The 13,874-nt window shown below is 45.1% G+C and overlaps 1 protein-coding gene and 1 long non-coding RNA gene across 3 annotated transcripts in view; both read right to left on the bottom strand.

Moving 5' to 3' along the window:
- The window catches only part of LOC106994409 (uncharacterized), a 74,404-nt gene extending 72,587 nt beyond the window's left edge, over nt 1-1,817 (bottom strand). Inside the window, exon 1 of one of the 2 annotated variants that reach the window (XM_077975246.1) lies at nt 701-1,817. In XM_077975246.1, coding sequence (XP_077831372.1) covers nt 701-826 — 126 coding nt within the window. In that variant the 5' untranslated portion in view covers nt 827-1,817. The remainder of the gene's footprint in view (nt 1-700) is intronic. The other variant, XM_077975245.1, reaches the window with a different exon arrangement.
- Nucleotides 1,818-4,393: 2,576 nt separating this feature from the next.
- The window catches only part of LOC106994412 (uncharacterized), a 121,962-nt gene continuing 112,481 nt past the window's right edge, over nt 4,394-13,874 (bottom strand). Inside the window, exons 5-7 of the long non-coding RNA XR_013408352.1 lie at nt 8,583-8,656; nt 6,376-6,569; nt 4,394-6,150 (exon numbers count right to left, since the gene is read on the bottom strand). This is a non-coding gene — a long non-coding RNA (uncharacterized LOC106994412). The remainder of the gene's footprint in view (nt 6,151-6,375; nt 6,570-8,582; nt 8,657-13,874) is intronic.

Below are 13,874 nucleotides of genomic sequence, written 5' to 3'. Positions count from 1 at the left end.
CATCCCTGAACCTCAAATAACAGTTAAAAAAAAAAAAAAAAAAAGAAAAAGGTGGAAATAGTTGTGTTCATTTCCTGTGGTGTCTGTAACAAGCTACTACTAACTTAGTGGTTTAAAATAACACAAATTTGGCCGGGCGCGGTGGCTCAAGCCTGTAATCCCAGCACTTTGGGAGGCCGAGACGGGCGGATCACAAGGTCAGGAGATCGAGACCATCCTGGCTAACACGGTGAAACCCCGTCTCTACTAAAAAATACAAAAAATTAGCCGGGCAAGGTGGCGGGCGCCTGTAGTCCCAGCTACTCAGGAGGCTGAGGCAGGAGAATGGCATAAACCCGGGAGGCGGAGCTTGCAGTGAGCTGAGATCCGGCCACTGCACTCCAGCCTGGGCGACAGAGCGAGACTCTGTCTCAAAAAAAAAAAAAAAAGTAGTAGAAGTGGTTACTTATGGGGGCAGAGAGGAATGGGAACAGAATGGAAGTGAGAATTCTTAACGAATATCATTTTATGAGGATTTGATATCTGAATATATGAGTGAATTATCTATTCAAAAATAAAATGAATAATACGTAGGGTCTGTTTAGTTTCAGGTATCTCTAGCTTAGAGACACTTAGATTTTTGTAAATTCAGATGTCATGGACATAACGGTAAAATGGCTGAATTGATCCTATAGATTTGGAACCACATGAGTGTACTTACATGCAATGAACTATACATTCTATGCACAGCAAGTCTGGAATCTGTCTTCAGTTCCTTCTCACAAAGGAAATGTGAAGTCAGTGTGACTAACCAGTGGCTCCGGTTCACCCTGGGACATCTTAGCATGGTTCAGGCTTCCCAGCTCTTCCTGTGGGCACGGTGTTTCCTGCCTTCAGGATTTCAGGATAAGCTGCAGCCCGGGCGTGGTCTCTGCTGTGCACTCACCTATGCTGGGGTGATTTGCATTTTCAGCCTCTGCCTGTCAAATGAACTGCACTGGGCCAGCTTTCAGGAACTGTGGGCCCACCCCACTGAGATAGGGGGAGGGAGGATAGGTCCTCGTGTCCTTAAAGCACTTTAGTCCCTGAGGCTGCTGCTTGGTGTTTGTGTGTGAGCCAGCTCTGACTCACCACATCGAGAAGAAAAAACTTCCACTGAGGACAATTTGCCAAGGAAATGTGCTCAGGCCCACGCGGCAGTGAGTCCAGCAGTTAGGACGGAACCTGAGAGGAGGCAGTTGGGGAAATAAACAGAGCGCCAACTCAACAATCAGAGCCTCTGCGCTGGCAGCCTGCGATGGGAGAGGTTTCTCTGCCTTCATGGCTGCTTGCTTCACAGATTCATGCAAGCAGGTGACCTGCGAGCTCTCACATGCGTTCGGTGGGCGCCCCGGGGACTGTCTTCCTCCCCGCCTCCTCCTTGGGCAGGAGCCTGGTTTGTGTTTATTTTTGGTTGTGCCAGAGGGAAACTGCACTTTGAGGAAGAAAAACAGTTGCTGGTTGTTTAGGAGGGGCAGTCTAATCCGAGACGGCCTTGTCTTCTGCAGAAAACAAGCGGGGCGCAAATCAACCCAGGCGCAGCCAAGGGACCGCGGTCCCGCTGAGTCACAGCCGGCTCAGCGCTCAGCGTGACTCAGGGCCGGCCGCCTCCCTGAGGCATCTGTGAGTGATCCCAGGCGGAGGAAGCGGCAACTCTTTCGTCTACGGCATCTCCAGACTCATTTCCTTCCTCTGGAGGTCAGGTGCCCCGTGGGGCGCGGTTGGGGGTACCAGGCACCTCTGCATGCAGCTCCCAGAGAGCGGCCATCCGGCGGGGCCCTGGGGCCCACGGCCTGGCTTGAGGGGCTGGGCCTGCCTGGCCCCACCTCCGCCACAGGCTGTACCCTCAGACCTTGCCAGCCTCTTTCCAACACACCCATTGGTCTCAAGGTCAAGTCGGGTAAGAGGGCCTGGAGGGATTACAACAATAGAAATGTAAGACAAAGTAGCAAATATAAGAAGTCACGTGTGCTGCTTTCTGCCTGCAGCAGAATGTCACAAAGCCCCAGCCCCGTGGCAACTTGCTGCTCTTGGGGAAAGATGCTTTGAGGACCAAACAGGCTAGAGCACACGACCCCCAACTCTCTTGCCTGAGTCACTATATTCCTCAAAAGATAAATGAGGCCAGGAGCAGTGGCTCCCGCCTGTAATCCCAGCACTTTGGGACCTGAGGCGGGATGATCACTTGAGCCCAGGAGTTTGAGACCAACCAGCCTGGGTGACAAAGTGAGACCCCCGCTCCAATCTCTATGAAAAAAATTAGCCAGCCATGATGGCCCACACGTGTGGTTCCAGCTACTCAGGAGGCTGAGGAAAGAGGATTGCTTGAGCCCAGGAGGTTGAGGCTGCCGTGACATATGTTTGTGCCACTGCACTCCAGCCTGGGCAACAGAACAAGACTGTCTCAAAAAAAAAAGATAAATGGTCCCAGTCCTTGCCTTTTCCTACACATAAGATCATGTCTGGCAAGTTAGTGATTATGACTATGTAATCTATAACCAAATGCACTTTACACCCAATGCAACTTCTGAGGAAGTTTGATGAGATTTTGCAGAAACAAAATCTCCACACCTGTATATAAGCAGTGAGCTGAAACGCTGCCGCTGTAGTTTCATGGACCTTTCTAGAGGTCTGCTTCTGGGCTGTAGCCCTCAGTGATACGTCTGAATAAAACGGACTTTAATTCTTCTTCTTTTTGTTTTTTTTTGTTTTTTTTTGAGATGGAGTCTTGCCCTGTGACCCAGGCTGGAGTGCAATGGCACTGATCTTGGCTCACTGCAACCTCCGCCTCCTGAGTTCAGTCGATTTTCCTGCCTCAGCCTCCTGAGTAGTTGGGCTTACAGACGCCCACCACTACACCCAGCTAATTTTTGTATTTTTAGTAGAGACGGGGTTTCACCATGTTGGGCAGGATGGTCTTGATCTCCTGACCTTGTGGTCCGCCCGCCTTGGCCTCCCAAAGTGCTGGGATTACAGGCGTGAGCCATCGTGCCTGGCCTCTCTATTTTCAACAATACAGGTGGAATCATGTTTTTAGAAATTTGATTTTATGCAATTTAAAGGCCTTCTGGTGATTTCAACATTTGGGGTCTCCTGTAGTTGTTCTGTCTAATCAATTCCTTCTGAAGGAAAAGAATAAAAGATGACATTTCCCCCTCTGCATATGACTCCACCCGGAAAGGTTTCCCTTAGAAGCTAAGAAATGTTCTATTGCTTAATTACTTACCACGACAAACATCCTTTCCTTTAAATGGAAATCTGTTGGACAATAACTGCTTTAAAGGCATCCTAATGGTAGCTAAAAGTGACAAAAATGCTATAGATGAACTTAAATATGAACATAGACTGTGCTTTCCTGACATTCTGGATGCTTAAGTTTTACTCTTAGGTCAGCTGTTTGCACAAAAGAACTGGAGAAAGTGACTGTTCCCCATTGTCCTGAACCTCTAAATCGACCTGTGCTGTTCCACCACCCTGCCACAGAATGACAATAAGGTTAATGAGTGCTTTTGATGACAAGGATAGATGGCAAAAGTCCTAGCTCTATCTCAGATCTCCTGTGTCACCTTACTTACCCTCTTCGAGTTTATTTACTTGTCTGTAAAGAATCTGACAAAAAAATATGAGGCAACCACATTCCAATCCAAAGAGCTAATGGTAGGAAAAAGAAACCAGCACCAAACAAGATTAAAGACGTAGAATTCACTAGGGGCTGAAAGCATCCAACATCAACAGATGCAGAGGAGCCATCGCAGTGGATTAGTGACTGTGAGGTTTAGGGGGCTACGCACTAATCCGGGATTCTAGAAACTAGGGCTGCAACTAAAAGATAATACATGTTTTGCCCTATGCTAGTTAAAATGCTTTTAAGCAGCACAAATATAGAGGCATCTGCAAAATGAGGGCATCCAACCATCTGTTACCACTCCTGATCACCTGAATACAGCATTCCTCTCAGCTCCCTCGAAGCTCGGCAGTCCTGCAGCCTGCAAAAAGAGGAGAGGCTGGGGGAAAGAAGAGCACAAAGAAGAGGTGGTTTCTAGAGTGGTCTGGATACATTTGTGTACATACAATAAATATTTTTGGCAACTTCTATATGAGACAAATTAATACTGTGCTTCATTTTCCTGGAAGAAGAAGGACAAATATGGTATCGGTCTGGATATACTTTATCTACCTTTACCCAAATGTCACTTACTCATTTACTGATCTACTCATCTATCCAGTCAATCAATATTTATTGAACACCTATTATATGCCATGTTCCATTCTAGGTGCTGGGGAGGCAGATACAGATGTAAAAGATACTCAAATAAAATGCTGTGAAGAAAAAAAAAAACAAGATAAAGGGGGATAGTAAGTGACAGGGGACATATCGCAGCATAAGGAGGTGGTTTTATTTGAAGAAATATGATATAGATAATGACTTGCATAACAGCTGATAGGGAAAGATTTTGTGTTTTTAAATAACACTCAACTTTTTGTGTTTGTATTCCAATAATTGTTCTATAAAAGAACCAGTTTCCCCTATGAAGAAACATAATACATTATTTTCAAGAGTAATGCATTTATGTGTAGAGGTATATAGATAGTATATCAATTACAAATTAAGCAATTAATTTCCAGGATGTCACAGGTTAGGTATTCTAGAAACAGATGCCAGGTTGAAATTTGATGGGCACTGTGTTTGTTACAGATCAACACTTGTGGAAAGGAGATGAAGGAAGCAGGGTTTCTCTAGGGGAGTGGTTGAACTACAACACAGATCAGTAATGCTACCCTGTGGAGAGCTCGGGAGTGTCAATGGCTTGCCAGAGCAGGACCATGGTGGGCTGAAATGGCTGGACCTTTACACCCTACAACAACTGGTCCATGGATATGGGTCACAGGAAGAGCATACTCTTGGGCAAGGCAGCTCTCTGCAACTGAGACAAGAGACAGCTGGCACCAATCTTCCTTGAAAGGGTTGTAGGCAGTACATCTTCATGTCCCCCATATAAGGATATCTATGTGGCAAACTAAAAGAAATACTTGCAACATAGTAATAGGCAGATATAAGATGCTTAAGAGCCAAATAGACCTTAGGAATCAATGAATGAAAAAAATTAACACTACAATTTAACCATGAATATATATATACACAGCATTTGATCAAGAGATACAGAAAACAGATAATAAATACATGAAAAGTGTTCAACCTCACTGAACTTTAAAACTATATAAATCAGAGTAATAAAATAAGATACCATTTTCTATCAGAAAGAATAAAGAATATCAGAAAGAATAAAGAAAAAATGTAGCACTTAACAAGAGGAAGGACTGAGAACATGAGCACTCTTATGCAATTCTTCCTGGGAGTGTAAATTGGCATAACATTTCAGGAAGGCAATTTTGCAATCTACATGAAAAGCCTTAAACTATACATACCTGATAAGCCAGCTGTATTCATTGTCTATTACTGTGTAACAAATTAACCAAAGCTTAGTTGCTTAAAACAAAAGCATGTATTATTTCACAGTTTCTGTGGAATTTGAGAATAGCTTAGCTGGGTTGTCCTAACTGAGGGTTTCTCATGAGGTTGCAGTTGAGCAGTCAGCTGGGGCTGCAGTTATCTGAAGGCTTGACAGGGGCGGGAGATCTACTTCCATGATCGTGCCCTCATGGCTGTTAGCAAAGGGCCTCAGTTCCTCAGTTCCTTGATGGCTGTTGGCGGGAGGATGCTGTTTTAGGCCCCTCCATAGGGCCACTTGAGTGTCATTGAGACATGGCAGCTGACTTCCTTTAGACAAGTGTTCAAAGAACAAACCGGAAGTCACAATGTCTTTTATGACCTACCCTCAGAAGTCATGCTCTGTCAGGCTGGGCGTAGTGGCTCATATCTGTAAACCCAGGATTTTGGGAGGCTGAGGTGGGAGGATCACTTGAGTCCAGGAGTTCGAGACCATCCTGGTCAACACTGTGAAACCCCTGTTTCTACAGAAAATACAAAAATTGTCTGGATGTGGTGGTGTGTGCCTATAATCCCAGTTACTTGGGAGGCTGAGGTGAGAGGATTGCTTGAGCCCAGGAAGTTGAAGCTGAGTGAGCTGTGATTATACCATGGCACTCCAGTCTGGGCCACAGAGTGAGACCCTGTCTCAAAAAAAAAAAAAAAAAAAGAAAGAAAAGAAAAGAAAAAAGTCATGCTCTGTCATTTATGCCACATTCTATTCATTAGTAATGAGTCACCAGGTGACTCACTCAAGGGGAGGGGAATTAGCTCCACAGAAGGGAGGGGTGTCAAATAATTATTAAAAACTCCTCTGCCCACTGACCCAAAATTATTTATATTCCCCTACACATACAAAATGCATTTACCCTCTGCTAAGACTTCCCAAAGTCTCATTTCTGAACAACATGCAGTCAAAATAGGACATTGATATCTTAATTCATTCCAGGTGCAGATGAGCCTCCTCAGTGATGGTCAAGGAAATACAGCTTCTCCAGCATAGTTGTTCTTGGTCTGAAGATATGTGAGGTTCTGAGCCAAGTTCTATTTCTGGTAATTTATTCTGTCAAAGCATAATTTTCAAAAAGTTAAAAACATGACTCTCATACAAATATACAATTAGAACATGTCAAATATTTGTTCATTAGTGAGAGATTCAGTAAGGTGGTAAAGCTGGTTGAGAAAGCATTTTGAGGAACTGGGCATTCAAAGGAATTTTTTTTTTTTTTTTTAATTGAGACGGGGTTTCACCATGTTGCCCAGGTTGGCCTTGAGCTCCTGAGCTCAAGTGATACACCTGCTTCGGCCTCCCAAAATGCTGGGTTATAGTAACATTTTTAAAAGAACGTTCAAATAGGCCAGGTGTGGTGACTCACACCTGTAATGCCAGCACTTTGGGAGGCCAAGGTAGGTGGATCACTTGAGCTCAGGAGTTCGAGACTAGCCTGGGCAATATGGCGAGACCCCGTCTCTATTTATAAAATTATTTCTTTAAAGAAATAATTTTTTTTTTAAAAAAGGATGTTTAAATAACATTGCTAAGTTACATACATAATTGCATCATATGGTGCAGGACAATGGTACCATAACCTTTGGAATAAGACCTTCTACTGGATGGAAATATATAAGGCCACAGAGACCTCCACAGTGTCTGAGTTATATTCAAATAGTAAATACTAAAGGCAAACACAGGGACATTCTGTTAGAGAATTAAATAATCTTCAGTGGGCTTTTTAGACAATGCTCCAGCATGTTGCTGAAAGGACACGCACGCTCCCTATTAATATCCTTAGAATAAAACAATTTTAGGGAAATTTTTTTGCTGACACACATTAATTCAGTGTTTAAGGATGTTCATCACAGTTCTCTTTGCAAAGCATAGTTTGGAAACTGGCACCCGGGAAAAGGAGACTTTTTCTAGTGTGCTAGCTTGAGCTCTTGCCATCTTTACTCCCTGGAACCCTTTCATCTAACCATCTAGTCTCACCAAGCTATTTTCTTTATTTTTGCTTCTATCATTTCTACAAAAAGGAAGTGGATATGGGCCGAATGTGGAGCACTTTTGTTCTTTAGATTTTCTTTTGAAGGTCTTCCTTAAATCCTGAAGAAGCATGGATACTTTTGGATATTATCCCATCCATACCTGAGAGGGTTGCTCTCACCATTGTTTCAGAGAAAGAAAGGCTAAGATTTATTTATTCTGTAAATATGTGTTAACTTGATGTTGGTCACCTTATAAGTGTTGGAGATACAAAGATGAATAAGAAGGTCTCAAGTTCAATACCAGGAAGACTAAGTATAGCAACACACACAATGACTCAAATTCTTGCCACCAAAGTGTGGTTCCTGGACCAGTAGCACGGATGTCACCTGGGACATGGGAGCTTGCTAGACATGCAGAATTACTGGCCTCGTCCCAAATCTACTGAATCAGAATCTTCATTTTTAACAAGATCCCAAGTGATTTGTACACACATTTGCTATAGGTTGGATCTGTGTCCCACCCACATCTCATGTCAAAATGTAATACTCAATCTTGAAGGTGGGGCCTGGTGGGAGGTGATTGGCTCTTAGGGGTGGATATCTCTGTTTAGTGCTGTTTCTGTTCTCATAATAATGAGTGAGTTCTCACGAGATCTGGTTGTTTAAGTGTGTGGCACCTCCCCACTCTCTCTCTTCCTCCTGCTCCAGCCATGTAAGACATGCCTGCTTCCCCTTCGACTTCTGCCATAATTGTAGGTTTCCTGAGGCCTCCCCAGAAGCTGAGCAGATGCCGGCAGTGTGCTTCCTGTACAACCTGCAGAACTTTGAGCCGATTAAACCTCTTTTCTTTATAAATTACCCAGTCTCAGGGATGTCATTACAGCAGCGTGAGAATGGACTAATACAACATTCAAATTTGAAAAGCCCTGTTAGTCCATTCTGAACCTACTTGTGTTTTCTACTTATCACCTCTTATTTAAAGTGCAGAGATGAATCCACTTGTTTTTCAATAGCTGGTTTGCAGAGCCCCCACCACCACTGGTCTACAATTTTAAAGCTTATATTTCGACATGGTAATACTAGAATGTCTTACCAGCATGTGAAAATAAGAACTTCCCCTCTTCTTTCCCAAGTTAGTTTCTTGGACCTGTAGGATAGAGAGAGAGACTGGAAAAAGAGCAGTAACCAAAATGTAGTAACAGTTACTCTGTTAAGCTTAATTTCCTACAAAGTCTTTTAATAAAGGGTGGTTAATTAAAAAAAATACATTTATTTTTATTAGACTTTATTTTATAGAGAAGTTTTAAGTTCACAGCAAAATTGAGAGGATGGTACAGAGATTTCCCATATACTGCCACCCCACACACCCACAGCCTCCCCCGTTGTCAACATTCCCTACTAGAGTGGTACATTTGCTACAATTGATGAAACTACATTGAGATATCATTATGCAAAGTTGATATTTTACATTACGCTTCACTCTTGGTGTTAAACATTCTATGGATTTGGACAATTGCATAATGACACATATCCACCATTACAGTCTCATAGGGAGTATTTTCACTGTCCTAAACATCCTCTGTGCCCCACCTGTTCATCCTTCCCTCCCTGCTAACCCCTGGCAACCACTGATTCCTTTACTGTCTCCACAGTTTTGCCTTTTCCAGAATATCATATAGTTGGAACCATAGAAGATGTTCAGATTGTCTTCCTTCACATACTAACATGCATTTAAAGTTCCTCCATATCTTTTCATGGCTTGATAGCTCATTTCTTTTTGGTAATGAATAATATCCCATTGTCTAGATGTACCACGATTTATATTTATCCATTCATCTAAGGACATGTTGTTTGCATCCAGGTTTTGGCAATTATGAGTACAGCTGCTATAAATGTCTGCATGCAGGTTTTTGTGTGGGTATGTTGTCAACTCCTTTGGGTAAATACCAAGGAGTGCAATTGCTGTATTTTATGGTGAGAATATGTTTAAGTTTTGTTTGTTTTTGTTTTTGTTTTTTGTTTTTTGTTTTTTTGATATAGAGTCTCACTCTGTTGCCCAGGCTGGAGTGCAGTGGCATGATCTTGTCTCACTACAACCTCCGCCTCCCGGGTTCAAGTGATCCTCCTGCCTCAGCCTCCCAAGTAGTTGGGACTACAGGCATACGCCACATGAAAATGTTGCTTGTAGAACTTTAAAAGCATCTCTGGTATGTCTCTAAAAAACAAGAAACTGTTTCAGGATTTTTTTCCCCCTAAATAGGGCAAATCTGCAAAGATGGAAAGAAGAGGAAATACTAAAAATAACTTTCCCCAATTAGTGAGAGCCGAACACATATGGTAAGATGGAAATAGTTTTAGATGGCCCAAAGTAACACTGTGATGCAAAATGAACTCCCCAGGCAGAGGGGATAATTAGAAACAGCCACAAAAATTTACTCAAGACGTGATGGGAACAACAGCTGAATGTGATATTCAGGGGATGTGGAGACCCTGAAGAGGTGAGTATGGTCTTGCAGCTTTTTGGAACCTGGAGAAATTGAGGAACTGGTTCTGAAAACGTTCCTGCCTATTCCTTCCCATGAAGGTTCCTTCTTGGGAAGTCAGACATTCTGGATCTTTTACTAGAAATTCTAAGGGGTATGAGATCAGAGTCGCACATTTCATGAAACCCACAGGCAAGTGGCTGGGCCGCTCCTTCTCTGCTGGCAGGGATTCTGTTTCCTCCGGCATGCAGGAAGAGCCACCTGTGGGCTGTGGCCTGATGCGAGGGCACAGGACTGCCGAGATCGGGCTGCGAGCCTCAGCACTCTGGGCTCCGGCCCAGCTGGCCAGCTGGCCACCCTGCCCCGGACACGTGGGCTGCCGCTCAGCCAGCCGGACAGGTGCTCGCTGCCAGGGCCACCTTCCCCGGCAGGGAGGGTCACCGGTGGTGATGACAGGAGCCTGATCTGACCTAAGAGCAGCTTCTCCATGCTGTGCCACGTTCCCTTTTGTCACTGACTGGCGTGCATGTCCTTTGGTGACCTCGGGTATTCATGTTTCTCTCTCCTCTTGCCTATACCCCGTGCAGACGTTCAGCCAGTGTGCGCCCCGTGAGAGCAGCGGTGGGTAAGATCCCGGGCTGCTCCATTCTGGTCAGGAGCTGGTGCCCTGAGCTCCCGAGGGCTCCAAGCTGCTGGGCACCTCTCCAGGTGTCTGACAATCTGTCTGACTGGCCTGTGTCCCATGCCCACGGTCATTCTTAGTGTGAATTTTTCTGTCTACACCTGTTATTTCTTTCCTTTCCTTCTACCCACCAATCTTTAATTTCCTATCTAATCACCCCCAGACTCTGCTTTTGGGCACCCCATTAATCCCACGCTCTCCTCACACAATCTCTGGGCCAGGACTCCTTTCTCTCAGAGTCCTGGGCCTCACTCTTCACTTTTCCCATACTGACATGATGGTCTTGCTTTCCTCTGCATGTCCCAGCAGCGACCTGCGAGTGCTCAGTCCCCTGCTGAGGAACCTCATGCAGGATGGTGACGATGGCTGAAGGTGGAGAACCCGGGACAGCCTGTCACTTACAACATAGCCACACTCCCAAGAGTCAGCAAGCCTGGCCTGGTGCAGTGACTCATGCCTGTAATTCCAGCACTTTGGGAGACCAAGGTGGGCGGATCACCTGAGGTCAGAAGTTCGAGACCAGTCTGGCCAGCATGGTGAAACCCTGTCTGTACTTAAAAAAAAATACAAAAATTAGCTGGGCATGGTCATGGAGGACTGTAATCCCAGCACTTTTACAGTGCTGGGCGTGGGTGGGGGACGCTTGTAATCCTCAGCCTCCTAGCACCTCTAATCCTGGGAGACTGAGGCAGGAGAATCACTTGAACCCAGGAGGCAGAGGGTGCAGTAAGCCGAGATCGCACTACTGCACTCCAGCCTGGGCGACAGAGCAAGACTATGTCTCAAAAAAAAAAAAAAAAAAAAAAAAAAAAAAGAAGAAGAGTCAGCAAACCAGTGACATTGTCCCTGGTTTGCCATGGACCCTCCCCGTGCACATGTCCATATCCAGATCAAATGTGGTCTCCATGAAACTTGTGAAGCAACAGCTTCCATTTAATCAACACTTGCCGTGTGCTGGGGGCTGTATGAGTGTTTTCTTGATGCCTCTACTCAGCCTGCTCCAGGATGGAGCTGACGGAACTCTTTGCTCCCTGCCTGCTGATCAGTTTCCTCAAAATATGTGAACCAAGACTCACTGTTCCCAGGTGGTCCTGCCTCCAGTCTGGCTGCAGGTCTCTCTTCCCCTCTGCCTCTCTCAGTGGTCAATCCCATGTCTGCCTTTGTTACATAGAGCACCACTAGTTGACCATCCTCCTCCTACGAGAACAGATTAGAATGCAAATAACAATTCCCTGGGCTGTTGTCTGACACCAGGGATCCTTATATACCTTGGGAGATACCACCTCAGAATGACTGAAATAGAACAACAAATTGAAGCTGCTGCAATTTCACAACCTGGATGAATGAATTGAGTAACCACCTCAAGTGAGAATCTGTGTGTGCACACACAACACAGCAAAGGACGATGTCCCTCCTGGAGTTGGAGTCTCTGGTTTAGAGAAAGAGAAAATATAATCTGAATGGCATTAGGAGACAGAAAGGAAGTGCTTGCAGAGCAGAGAGATGACACTTTGGTTGGGGAAATCAAGAGACGCTGGATGAGAGGAGGGTCATGGGCCTGGGGAAGAGACCAATTGGGTTCAAATCCCAGCTTTGCCATGGACCAGCTCCAGGACCTCACTGTGCCTCGGTGCCCTTAACCATACCTACCTCAGAAGATTTCTGTGAGAATTACATGAGAAAACACTCATAAAGCCCCCAGCACACGGCAAGTGTTGATTAAATGGAAGCTGTTGCTTCACAAGTTTCATGGAGACCACATTTGATCTGGATATGGACATGTGCACGGGGAGGGTCCATGGCAGTGTCAGGCACTCCCACAGGAGAGGGCTCTCAAAGGAGTAACAATCCCCTTCTTTTGTGCGGAGAAGCCTTAATGGTACCAATCCTCAGTGATACCAATTTTCAAAAATTTATCTTTAAATGTAATAGGCCTTGGAATCAACTGCTAAAGAAAGCCACTAATTAAAAAAAAAGACAGGGCGCACAGGCGTCCATTGTGGGAAGGACTAAGGACTCTCCAAGTTTCATGGTCTAAAGCTACCCACCTGTAAGTGGGCAAACAACATTCAAGTCTGGACGGACTTGCCCAGAGAGGGCATTTCTCCCCGAGGTGGCTAGGTGGCGATAGAAGCATGCTGAAGCAGCAAGGATGTACCAGTCCTCGCTGGTACCAGAGCGGCTCTGCAGCTCTCAGGCTCAGGGTAGCAGGCATCCCCCACCCCCCAACACACAGCCCACCAGCACCCCACACATCCCCACCGCCTTCCTCTCCTCTCATCCTGCCTTTCTGTCTTCAAATATTTCCTGAAAGACTAATATGTCTCAGGCAAACACATGCACTACGATGCAGAAATGTATGAAAAATTCTATGGAAGGCCGGGCGCGGTGGCTCAAGCCTGTAATCCCAGCACTTTGGGAGGCCGAGACGGGCGGATCATGAGGTCAGGAGATCGAGACCATCCTGGCTAATACGGTGAAACCCCGTCTCTACTAAAAAATACAAAAAATTAGCCGGGCGAAGTGGCGGCTGCCTGTAGTCCCAGCTACTCGGGAGGCTGAGGCAGGAGAATGGCGTGAACCCGAGAGGAGGAGCTTGCAGTGAGCTGAGATCCGGCCACTGCACTCCAGCCTGGGTGACAGAGCAAGACTCCATCTCAAAAAAAAAAAAAAAGAAAAGAAAAGAAAAATTCTATGGAAATACCAAGTTTTATGTTTAATATGAATGTTACGTTGTCATGTTTGAGAAATGCATATCTGTTAAGAAGTCTCATCAAAACCCTAAAAGGTCCCCTCAAAGCTTTTACCTACCTAAACGCTGTTCAACGTTGTTGGGACTACACTTGGTTTAAGAAAACAAAACAAAACAAAACAATTTAACAGTAAGTATGGAAAGAGGACGGCTTTGCCAAAACACAGTCTTGAGTTCAACTCCTGGCTGCAATACCAACAGCAGTGTGACCTCAGACAAGCAATCCGATCTCTCTGAGCCTCAGATTCTACAACTATAAAAGGTGATAGATCATTGCACGTATATGGATATGACATTTAGTAGGTGCCCAACAGACTGGAGATCCTTGCACTGTGCTCTCTAGAGTAGGAAAAGCTCAGCATGTGGCTACCTGCGTAGAGAAAAGAGGTAAGTGTCTGAGCCAATGAGTAGAGATACTCACTCTCCAGGCTCACCTGGGGAGAGACTGAGGGACTAAATGCACACAGC

This window comes from Macaca mulatta, chromosome 18 (assembly GCF_049350105.2).
Source record: "Macaca mulatta isolate MMU2019108-1 chromosome 18, T2T-MMU8v2.0, whole genome shotgun sequence".
Lineage (NCBI taxonomy): Eukaryota > Metazoa > Chordata > Mammalia > Primates > Cercopithecidae > Macaca > Macaca mulatta.
Note: the sequence above shows the minus strand (reverse complement) of the source record. Positions and strands in the feature narration are given on the sequence as shown.